Below are 11,044 nucleotides of genomic sequence, written 5' to 3'. Positions count from 1 at the left end.
GCAATGTGCCAAATGATTCTAGCACATTAAAAAAAAAAAACAAAACACTTTGTCTGACAGAGGGAGAGCACACAAGCAGGGGAAGGGCAGAGGGAGGGGGAGAAGAAGGGGCCCTGCTGAGCAGGGAGCCCCATGCGGGCTGATCCCAGGACCCCGAAGGGAATAGAAAATCACCATGAGAACAGCCCAGTGATCATTGCCACAGGCCAGACCCACCAACAGATGCTAAGCTGAGCAGGTGAAAGTTGTCTAAGCAGAAACTCTATCTGGATGGTCTCAAAGTGCCTCCTTCAGAATACTTTCCAGTACAAAGAAGGACAGTAAGTTTACAGTGGAAACCCTAGCAGATGTCCCTGTAGCCAGGGGATGGAGATTAGCATCACTAATGACACCTGAGGCCGTCACGTGCCCCGTGCCCCCGTGTGAGGCCTGCTCAGCAGAGGTTCCCTCCCAAGGACACAAACTCCATCACACCAAGAGAAAGGCTCAGGGGCACCCGGCTGGCTCAGTCAGTGGTGTGTGACTCCTGATCTTGGGTTGTGGGTTCGAGCCCCACATCGGGTGTAGAGATGACTTAATTTTTTTTTTAATCTCTTAAGAAAACCTCAGACAAATCCATCAGAGGGGCATTCTACAAAGCATTTTCACGTCTTCACTTTCTTTGCACAGCAAGAATTTCCATTTCGTCTTTTTTGGCAGATTGTATTTTTATTTAAGATTTTATTTGAGAGAGAGACAGAGAACACAAGCAGAGGGAGGGACAGAGGCAGAGGGAGAAGCAGACCCCCCACTGAGCAGGAGGCAGACACTTCACTGACTGAGCCACCCAGGTGCCCCTGTACATTTTAAGTAATCTCCATACTCAACATGGGGCTCGAACTCACAAACCTGAGATCAAGAGTCACATACTCTACCAACTGAACCAGCCAGGCGCTCCCCAACCCCCGTGCCACCCATTTGGTTCTTATAAGTCTACAGTTTTTTCCTATATTTTTTCTATTGTTACATTAGTCCACGTGCTTCCTCTTCCAATGATTTTAAACTTTTCACTTGAAAGTAATTTCAGACTCAGGGAAAAGTTGCACGGGTGACACACATGGCGGGTAAGGCTTTCCTGGCACATTTTCCCAGCATGGAATCCTCTCCAGGACTGGGCGCTGCATTTAGTTGCTATGCCTTCACTTTTCTAGACCTCTTTTAAAAATCTTTCCAGGGCAGCCCCAGTGGCGCAGCGGTTTAGCGCCGCCTGCAGCCCAGGGTGTGATCCTGGGGAACCAGGATCAAGTCCCACATCAGGCTCCTTGCATGGAGCCTGCTTCTCCCTCTGCCTGTGTCTCAGCCTCTCTCTCTCTCTCTCTCTCTCTCTGTGTGTGTCTCTCATGAATAAATAAAATCTTTAAAAATAAAAAAATAAATAAAAATCTTTCCAAATCGGTGTGCTGTCACTAGTTCCTCAGACATGACAGGGCCCCTCTCCCACATCAGGGGACTGTTCCGCATGTGGCAGGTACCCCCAGGGCCTTTGTAACCGTGTGAGTTAGCCTGCATCTTCTCAAGGCACCCTGGGACGTGAGACAGTTCTGCGTCGGCCTCCATGGATCCTCACCAAAGTCACCGCCATGGACCGTTTTACAGTAGCGTCTCCTCTGGGGCTTCTGCTCCACATGCGTGGCCATGTGCAATGCACCCCCAGGGTTCCACTTTCTTAGGGGTGACTCTACCCAGAGCCATGGGTATCGTGGTTGGCTCACGTTCACCAAAGGGCAGTCTCTTTCAGGCTCCAGCTGTATGCAGAGAGCAAGTGGCTTTGACTCCCACCCCCAAAGCATAGTCTGGTCCTGGTCCCCCCACGGGCAGCTTGGCTCCAACCCCTGCTTACGAGGACCTTCCTCATTCAAGGGCCTGGCTGTCATATTTCCCTGTCTTAGAACAGAGATTATGCACTTCTCAGTGTTGGGAGGGTGCATGGGTGTGCATAGGGGTGTGTTGACTTTCTGTACCTACTAGCTCGGCAATCTTGACTGGAAGCCTTGGGCCAGCCATGTGATGATGTCTCTGTGCCTCAGTTTCCCCATCAGGAAAATGCAATAATAATAGTAGCCATATTGTTGTAAGGCTATACGATTGTGTAAAAATCACGATTACATGATTGTGTAAGATATGGAACCAAACCTTGTTTATCATCTCACTGTCTACTCACAGCCCTGGGGGACCAGGGGATCAGCGCTGGAATATGAAACCACTGCCTTCCCCGGGCAAGGGGTGATTTCAGTGTGCGTGTGTGTGTGTGCATGCACACACACACATTTTCTGCAATGAGCATGGGTTACTTCTAAGATTAGGGAGATGGAGTAAATGCTTCTTCACACACGGGCTCCTGGGGCGCCTGGGTGCTCAGTCAGTTAAGTGGCCCTGATGGTTATTTTGGTTCAGGTCACAATCTCAAGGCCCTGGGAACAAGCTCCACTAACAGGAAGTCTACTTGGGGATTCTCTCTCTCTCCCTCCGCTTCCCCCCCCCCCCCCCCCGCTTGTGCACGTGCTCTCTCGCTCTTTCACAAATAAATAAATCTTTTAAAAAATAAAAACATGGGAACCTGGGTGGCTTAGTCAGTTAAGTGTCTGCCTTCAGCTCAGGTCATGTTCCCGGGGTCCTGGGATGGGGCCCCATGAGGGGCTCCCTGCTCAGCAGGACTCTGCTTCTCCCTCTGCCCCTCCTCCTGCTTGTGCACATGCTCTCTCTCAAATTAAAAAAAAAAAAAAAATTTACCAAAAAACTGACACCTGGTCAGCTCTTTAAGTGTTGAGTACCAGCCTGTGTTCAATAAAAGCTTAGAGGGATGCCTGGGTGGTTCAGTGGTTGAGCATCTGCCTTTGGCTCAGGTCATGATCCCCGGGGTCCTGGAATCAAGTGCCACATTGGGCTCCTGGTGAGGCACCTGCTTCTCCCTCTGCCTGTGTCTCTGCCTCTCTCTCTGTCTCTCATGAATAAATAAATAAATAAAATCTTTAAAAAAATAAATAAAAGCTTAAAGATCTACTTGGAATGAATGGACATTTTTGCAGGTGATTGGGCTGGCAAAGGGGGTGGGGAAGGAAGGCAGCCTTGGAGGGCAGGGGGAGGGCGAGGAGGAGGACAGGGGCAGAGAATCCCAGAGGGTTCCTTTTACCAGTCCTGCCTCATTTGCTTCTGAGAAACCCAAAGGTTGCTCAACCCTGTGCCCAATCCAGCGACAACAAACATTTACCGTGGGGAGGGGAGGCTCAGCCCAGCGAGCCAGCCGGGGCCTGCCCTCGTGGGGCTTCTGCTCTGCAGACCAGCATCAAGCAATTGCAGAATCCACAGCTTACCTGCAGCTGTGTCGGGAGGGCCCCCCCCCCCCTCCCAGGAGAAATGCCCAGGCCTCTGAGGACCTAGACGGGCCCCACTTCGTCCAGCTGGAGAGGGCTGCTGGGAGGAGTTAGCCCTCCAAGGGGAAGGATGCGACAGTGGGGAGGAAGGGTCCAGGCCTGAGGCTTGGGGGCAGTCGGTGAGAGTCAGAGAAGCAGTGATTGGGGACTGGCCGGCTTGCGGGTGAAAGACGCACTGGCTTTGTGGTGTCCGAGAACCAGTTAGCCTTGGAGGGCAGTCTCCCCGGGCCTATAAGGTCCCCGAGGCCAGAGCATCAAGAATACCAAGAAAATATGAAAATATAGTTAATGTAATTGGCCCTGTGAGGAATGGATGCCAAAGAGACGAATACAGAATGGAAGAACACGCAGACCAGGCTCCGCCTCAGGGCCGGGCCCACAGCAAGCCCTTGGTGTGCTTTCGGCATAAAAGCAGCTTATCAGGGGCGCCTGGGTGGCTCCGTCAGTTAAGTGTCTGCTTCTGGCTTAGGTTGTGATCCCGGGATCCTGGGATCAAATCCTACATTGGGCTCCCCACTCAGCAGGGAGCCTGGGTCTCCCTCTGCCTTACCCTGCTCGTGTCCTCTCTCTCTCATACACTCTCCCTCTCAAATAAAAAAAAGATTTTATTTATTTATTCATGAGAGACACAGAGAGAGAGAGGGAGAAGCAGGTTTCTCACAGGGAGCCCGATGCAGGACTTGATCCCCCGACTGGGATCACAACCTGAGCTGAAGGCAAGATGCTCAACCACTGAGCCACACAGGCATCCCTCAAATAAATAAAATCTTTTTTTAAAAAAAGATTTTATTTATTTATTCATGAGAGACACACAGACACAGGCAGAGGGAGAAGCAGGCTCCATGCAGGGAGCCCGACATGGGACTCAATCCCGGGTCTCCAGGATCCTGCCCTGGGCCAAAGGCAGGCGCCAAACCGCTGAGCCACCCAGGGATCCCCGGTCCTCCCCGTCTTAAGCTCCTGTGTGATTTCCTCTCATGCTCCCTCATCCTCTTCAGTCTGTCCAGGTCACAGACTCAGGAGGTCCCAGTCCCCTTGCACCCCTGCCCCCTGATCAGCAGACGCTGCCCGTAGCCCCTCCTGAGATGGGTTAGTGCCTCTGAAGTTACATCAACAGCGACATTGCCTGGTGTCTGCGCTTACTGTGATCTCTCGATTTCATGCTCCATCAAATATTCAGGCAGGGCTCCCAGGGCATTAGGAGCTGCGTCTACAGTGTTGGTGCTTTGGGGAAATACACAATTTGAACCCATCAGCATTTACCCTCTCTGTGCAGGTGCCGCGGGGTCAGGGGTACCCAGCAGGCTGGGTCTCACAGCCTGGAGTCAGAGGTCATGGTTGTCAGCAGCCCGTGCTGAGGAGGTTAAGGAGGCGACACCTGCTGCAGGGGCGGCGGGGAACCCCGAAGGCGGGGATGGGGGCGTTAGGAAACGGTCCGCCCCGAAGGAGGCCCGGCTGCAGCGGGTGAGGGAGGCAGCGCCAGGCGGCCGCGCCGTGGGGGAGGACGCGGGGTGGGAGCAGGAGCCCCGCCGCGCTCTCGGGGTGGCCGCCCGCGAGGCCGTGAAGTCGGGGAGTTTCCGACTCCGGGCTCAGGGTGCTGACTTGCGGCCCTGGCGCTACCCTTGCCCCGGCCGGGCTCTCCCCTGGGGGGGGGGGTCAACCCCGACGCCCCAGGCCCCAGGAGCGCGGACGGAGGGAACTTCGCGGTCTCCGCCTCCGCTGCAGAGGCCGCCGCGAGCGTGCAAACCCCCGAGCTGCGCTGCGCAGCGGCTTTCCTCCCGCTCCCACCGCAGAGCTGCGGCGCCGGGCCGAGCACCGCCCAGCCGCAGGTGAGCCGGCCTGCCCCGCGCAGGCGCAGCGCCCTCCGTCGCCTCGGACTACAACTCCCGCCTTGCCCCGCGCGCTCCCGCCGCCGCGCCGCGCGCCTCCCGGACGTGGAGCCCCGGGCGGGGGGCGGCGGCTGCTTCGGGGCGGCGGCGGGAGTCGGGAAGCCGATGCGGGCGGGCGGAGCCCGGGATGGCTTCGGCTGGAGGCGGCGACTGCGAGGCCGCCGCAACGGAGGCGGACCGCCCTCACCAGCGGCCCTTCCTGATCGGGGTGAGCGGCGGCACCGCGAGCGGGAAGGTAAGGGGCCGGCGGGGCCGGTGCGACCCCCGACCCTCGGGCCCCCGGGCGGACGGCCCCGCCTCCTGCAGGGCGGGGGCGGGGGGCGGGGGGCGGGGGCTGCGGCCGTGGCGGCGGACCCGGCCGGGGGGCGGGCGGGGGCGCTGCCCTCGGGCCCCGGCCTCCCCGCGGGCCTCGCCCCTCCGGCCCCGGGCGCGGGCTGCCGCTGCCAGTGCGTCCCGGGCGGCCCCGGGGCCGGTGGGTCAGGTCCCGAGGCAGCCCCGGGCAGGCGCAGCAGGGCCAGGCGGGAATCCCGTGTGTTCCCAGTCCACCGTGTGCGAGAAGATCATGGAGCTGCTGGGCCAGAACGAAGTGGACCACCGGCAGCGGAAGCTGGTCATCCTGAGTCAAGACAGGTTCTACAAGGTCCTGACCCCAGAGCAGAAGGCCAAGGCGTTGAAGGGACAGTACAATTTCGACCACCCAGGTGCAGCAGAGGACCCTGAGGGGAGTGAGGGAGGGGGAGAGACCAAGGGGTTGGCGGGGGATGCAGAGAGACCCCAGTGGTGCCATGAGATTTCTGAGGTGGCCTGAGTTGGAGCTGGAGCAGGCGGTGCCATTAGGTCAGAAAGAACTTTGCCTGGTTCTCTGCGCCCTGAGTGGCCCGGCGGGAGCTGCTGGCTCCCGCAGTCGGAGCCAGTCAGGAAGTCTTTGCTGTTGGAGGGGCCGTGGGGACCACTGCTCTGCCATGAAGTCACGGAGAAAGTCCCCCACCTTCCTGCTGTTTGGGGTCCTTTGTGTACAGCAGGGCATTTCCCCACCTGCCCCTGGGCAGAGTCCTTGAGAGGGGAGCTGGGCAGGCAGTGGGTAAACAAGAGGGCCAGGTCTGGTCTGGCTTGATCAGGGGGCAGGTGCAAATGGGGCAGATAGATGAGGGGAAAGAGCCAGCCTGTCCTTGCCTGGCACTGCTAGAAGATTCCACCGTGTGGAATGAGGCTCCCATCCTCATTTCTTTCTCGGGGGACATGGTGGGGGAAAGGCCTGAGGAGCACCAGTCCGTGGTTAGTTCCCAGAAATAGAAGCAGGTGCCTAACCCACCTACCTCCCAGTGCAGGCCGAGCAGGAAATGCCCAGTTCCAAACTTCTGTGTAGGATAGCAGCCCGGGTGGGTGGCCCTGCGAATGTGAACTGGGGTGGGGGGGGGACACTCTCAAGTCCACATGTTCCCGAGGGTCGCTGGGCTGCCTGACCCAGACGCAGAGGAAGTTCGCTCCCGTCCCCAGCACAAGGACACCTGGATAGCCTTGCCTCTGGTTCCATTCCTGCAGATGCCTTTGATAATGACTTGATGCACAGGACTCTGAAGAACATCGTGGAGGGCAAAACAGTCGAGGTCCCAACCTATGATTTTGTGACCCATTCAAGGTGAGCACAGTGACTCCTGGGAGAGGGGCCGTGCAGCAGCCTTGCCCTGGTGGTTTCTGTGCACAGCCCTCCCCCGTGCTGTGACCTGTCCCCCTCCGCAGTCAGTACCCTGGGGTGGGGGTGGGGGACTAGAGCGATGGCACCTGGGCCCCCACCTTCCGCATGTCCTGCAGCGGCACCCGTGTCCTGGTCTCGCCTCCCAGGTTAGCGGAGACCACAGTGGTGTACCCTGCAGATGTGGTCCTGTTCGAGGGCATCTTGGTGTTCTACAGCCAGGAGGTCCGGGACATGTTTCACCTGCGCCTCTTCGTGGACACGGACTCCGACGTCAGGCTGTCGAGAAGAGGTAGGATGGCTGCGGGGGCCCCCCGTGCCCCTGGACGAGGCTGGCCGCCAGCCCTGACTGCCTCCCTCCTGCCTCAGTTCTCCGGGATGTGCATCGCGGGAGGGACCTGGAGCAGATCCTGACCCAGTACACCACCTTCGTCAAGCCAGCCTTCGAAGAGTTCTGCCTGCCGGTACCCCTCTCGCTTACTTGGGGAGCCTCCTTTTCTCCCTTTTCAAGAGGACTCTCGGCGCCCTGTCCTGTGAGCGCTGAATTACGGGTGAACAGGGTCTGATTTATGAGCGGAGAAGTTTGCTTGTGACACCCCCTCGCAGGGCCTGGGCTTGGCTCTGGGGGCGTTGTCTGTAGGTCTCCCTTCCTCCGCGCCCTTGCGTCATGCAGCTCACCTTCCTGCTGCAGGCCTTGCCCAGGGTCACCCCGAGGCCCTTCTTCTCCCGGCCCACCTGCTTCCCGCTCCCTAGGGCACTTCTGCCCCGGGGGGCTCTTTGCGCTCTGCATGCCCCCTCAGGATGGGGCAGAGCCCAAGTGCGTGGGGGGTTGGGTCTGTTCACGGCCCATGGGCACGTCCCTGGCATGTCGTGGGCACTTGCTGACCTCACCCACGCTGCATGTGTCTACAGGCTGCTCTGGGCTGGCACCCGGGGTCCTGTAGCCACCTCTTTCCCTCCGCTTTCCAGCTCTTGCTAAATAATCTAGGACTTACAGGAAGCCAGAAAGGGAAACTTAACTTTTTTTTAAGATTTTATTTATTTATTCATGAGAGACATAGAGAGAGGCAGAGACACAGGGGGAGGGAGAGGCAGGCTCCCTGCGGGGAGCCCAATGCAGGACTCGATCCCAGGACCTGGGATCACGCCCTGTGCCAAAGGCAGACGCTCAACCACTGAGCCACCCAGGTGTCCCAACGTTTTGCTTCTTCAAAGTAAAATACAGCACAAGGGAAGCAGAAGCAGCTTCCTGCCTCAGTCGAGGACAGCAGTGCTGTCTGCCGCTGTTGGTAGAGAACGTTTGTTACTTTACACTCGTGTTCTCTGAAGCATCTAGAAAATGATGGGAAAAGTAGGTTGATAATCGTACTGTTAGTCGCAGAAAGACATTTGGCAGAGCAAGTAGTTTAGAGTCAAACTCTGGACAACCCAGTCCGACCTGGTGACCCTGGGTGACCCTGGGTGTGGGCTGGGCCCCAGCACCATCCTCACACTTCCCACACACCGAGTCCAGCCAGGGTGATGGTGTCCCTCCCTCACCCCTACAGCCCTTCTCCCGCCCTGGCCAACCCCACCAGAGCCAGCCCTGGCCCTCTTGTGCCCATGTCTTCTGTGGGTCCCTGCTGCCCGCAGACACAGCTGCCCTGGGATTGGGTCCCCACCTGCCTGTGTGGCTCAGGGCTTTCTCGATCCTGGTCCACACACCCGCCACACTCCGCTCAGACCGCTTCCTTTTCCTCTCCCTTGGCTTTGCCTGAATGAGGTGTGTCCCCCTCAGTAACATCCCTTTGGAGTCCCCTTGGTGGCCCATTCTTCCTGGTATTTCTCCCTGCCTTTACCTAGTAGAGCACCTGCCGGGGAGCAGGTGTGAGTGCGGGCCAGGTACCACAGATGGCCTGGCTCTGCTGTCCAGGGCGTTTGCTGCTGCCTGAGCTGCTCACTGCTCCAGGCTTCTTGCAGAAAGGTTCCTAGTGCAGAGGAAGGAGGTCATGTGTTGCGAGAGGATGCCACACGTCACTTGGCTCAGTGAATCGTTAACGCAGAGAACTGTTCCTGCGGTGGGGTTCCAGAAAAGCACAAGCCGGGAGCATTTCGGAGATGCCAGGAGAGAAACACGTCTTTTCTGGCTGCCCCAGCTTCTCCTCCTGCCTCACCCCTGCCTCCCGCCACCGCCCCCCCACCTGTCTGCCACCCCCAGGGCTGCTGTCCCTCCAGTGAGTCTAGCATCCCAGAGCCAGAAGGCCCTGAGGGGACAGATCCTCACAGGATCCTTTTTACCTTGCAGACCAAGAAGTATGCGGATGTGATCATCCCTCGGGGGGTCGACAACATGGGTAAGAATCGGGCCTAAGAGCTGCCCCGACTCCTCAATCAGCTCCCCAGAGCCCCGAAGCAGACCTTGCCCTGTGCCAGCAGTTACGCTGAGGTGATGAGGGTCACCTATCTGCAGACGTTTATGGCACAGGTTTAAAGAATACCTAAAAAATATATTTTTAAATTGCATATTGTACACTTTTAACTGACCTCCTCTTGTTTGTCAGCTACATCTCAGTAAACCCGGAAACAGATATTTATGTTGACAGGGACTCACTTGTGAGCAGAAAGTATTTTACCCAGGCTCTTGGTTGACAGAAACCCTCACAGACCAGGTCAGGAACGTCGTGCTCCTTCCCTGACACGAGTTTTTCTGTGTGCCAAGACTTGGTGCCCTCGGGAAGCCTCCCAGGGGGGCCTGTGCCCCGGCCCTGAGCACCTTGGGAAGGTGCAGCCTGGTGAGCCGGCCGCAGGTGGCTTGCTGGCCCGGAGGCCCCAACGGGGAGCGGATGTGGCTAAGCGTGCTTGTCTTTGCTACAGTGGCCATCAACCTGATCGTGCAGCACATCCAGGACATCCTGAGCGGCGACATCTGCAAGTGGCACCGAGGGTCCAATGGGCGGAGCTACAAGAGGACCTTCCCTGAGCCCGGAGACCGCCCTGGGGTGCTGACCTCTGGCAAGCGATCGCACTTGGAGTCCAGCAGCAGACCCCACTGAGGAACCCCGATAAGCCATGCTCAGGGTCTGGCCCACCCGCCCCATAGACGCTGCCGCTGCTTCTTCTCGGCATCATACGGTACAGACAGGGTGGTGCGAGGATCACAGGTTCCTCCCTGATGCGGGCAGACCTCCCGTTCCTCATGCTTGGCGGGATGTTGGCAGGCCCCCTATTTTCACCTGCTTCCTCACGTTAAGGCAGTTAAAAGTCTGAGTTACTGGGAAACGCCACAGAATGTGTGCTGAGCCTGTCACGCCTCTTGGGGACATGGGGCACAAGCCTGCACACTGTGGCTGTCCTGGCGTCTGTGACACCAACCTAGAGCAAGAGAGATTCTAGCATGATCTGGTTCCCACACGTGACTGAAGCAGAGGTTTGAAGTCTCCCTCCCCCCTTGTTACACGTACGAATGTTTCGTTATTTACCGTGTTAGTTGTGACCTAGTAACCGAGTTTCGTGCCCCACCAGCGGGTGTGATCCAGTGTGGCACACACTGATGGAAGGAGCTACAGGAGCTTTCCTTTCTCCCGGGCTGTGCGCCAAGGCAGGAGCCAAGGAAGGAGCCCTGGGAAACAAGCTCTCCTTAACCAGTATCAGACGCGGGAGGCAGCACCTGCTCCCTCAAGCAGGGCGGGACGCAGGCTGCTGGGTGCCGTGTCCACACACAGGCCTGCTTGGGCCTCCGGGGCTGGGGGAGCTGTGTGGACAGGGCTTCGCTGGGGTAGCCTGGGCCCATCCGGGGCATGCCGTCCAAAGCCAGCTGGCCTCCTTGCACACACCAAGTCCATAGCTGCACGAACGGTGCCTGCGGTCTGCGTTGTCCTGGTTTGTCTCCCTCCCAGACGGCACTGTGTGTGTGAAAGTGACACTTTCCTGTTGCCCCCCCGGCCAACCTGCATGGGCGATCCTGGTTTCCTTCTATCGAGTACTAAGTGTAGTTACACAGATAGGACCTCAGTTGAGTTTGGCCGAGCTCTCTGCCCTCTTGGAGAGCGCATCAATAAATAACATCAAACACC

General features: G+C 57.9%; 1 protein-coding gene across 5 annotated transcripts; it reads left to right on the top strand.

The window, feature by feature from the left end:
* Window positions 1–5,312: 5,312 nt before the first annotated feature.
* UCK1 (uridine-cytidine kinase 1) lies at window positions 5,313–11,044 on the top strand. 5 transcript variants are annotated; one of them, XM_041725652.1, is made up of 7 exons: window positions 5,313–5,507; window positions 5,841–6,000; window positions 6,842–6,938; window positions 7,142–7,284; window positions 7,362–7,456; window positions 9,277–9,325; window positions 9,846–11,044. In XM_041725652.1, the coding sequence occupies exons 1-7, from the start codon at window positions 5,427–5,429 to the stop codon at window positions 10,022–10,024; spliced, it is 804 nt and encodes a 267-aa protein (XP_041581586.1). In that variant the 5' UTR covers window positions 5,313–5,426; the 3' UTR covers window positions 10,025–11,044. The 5 variants fall into 5 exon arrangements, with proteins under 5 accessions (XP_041581586.1, XP_041581584.1, XP_041581585.1 ...); XM_041725650.1 differs by having other exon boundaries at window positions 7,362–7,525; XM_041725651.1 differs by having other exon boundaries at window positions 5,313–5,534.

The sequence above is a fragment of the Vulpes lagopus genome, chromosome 12 (assembly GCF_018345385.1).
Source record: "Vulpes lagopus strain Blue_001 chromosome 12, ASM1834538v1, whole genome shotgun sequence".
Classification (NCBI taxonomy): Eukaryota; Metazoa; Chordata; class Mammalia; order Carnivora; family Canidae; genus Vulpes; species Vulpes lagopus.
The sequence above is the reverse complement of the archived record's forward strand: the minus strand, read 5'-3'. Positions and strand labels throughout refer to the sequence as shown.

What these genes read in the sequence shown, in the direction of transcription:
- UCK1 (XM_041725649.1), top strand. Translation starts at nt 5,427, where the DNA reads ATGGCTTCGGCTGGAGGCGGCGACTGCGAGGCCGCCGCAACGGAGGCG. An exon ending in GTACAATTTCGACCACCCAG is followed by an intron (nt 6,001 to 6,841) that starts GTGCAGCAGAGG and finishes CCATTCCTGCAG; the next exon opens with ATGCCTTTGATAATGACTTG. An exon ending in CGTCAGGCTGTCGAGAAGAG is followed by an intron (nt 7,285 to 7,361) that starts GTAGGATGGCTG and finishes CTCCTGCCTCAG; the next exon opens with TTCTCCGGGATGTGCATCGC.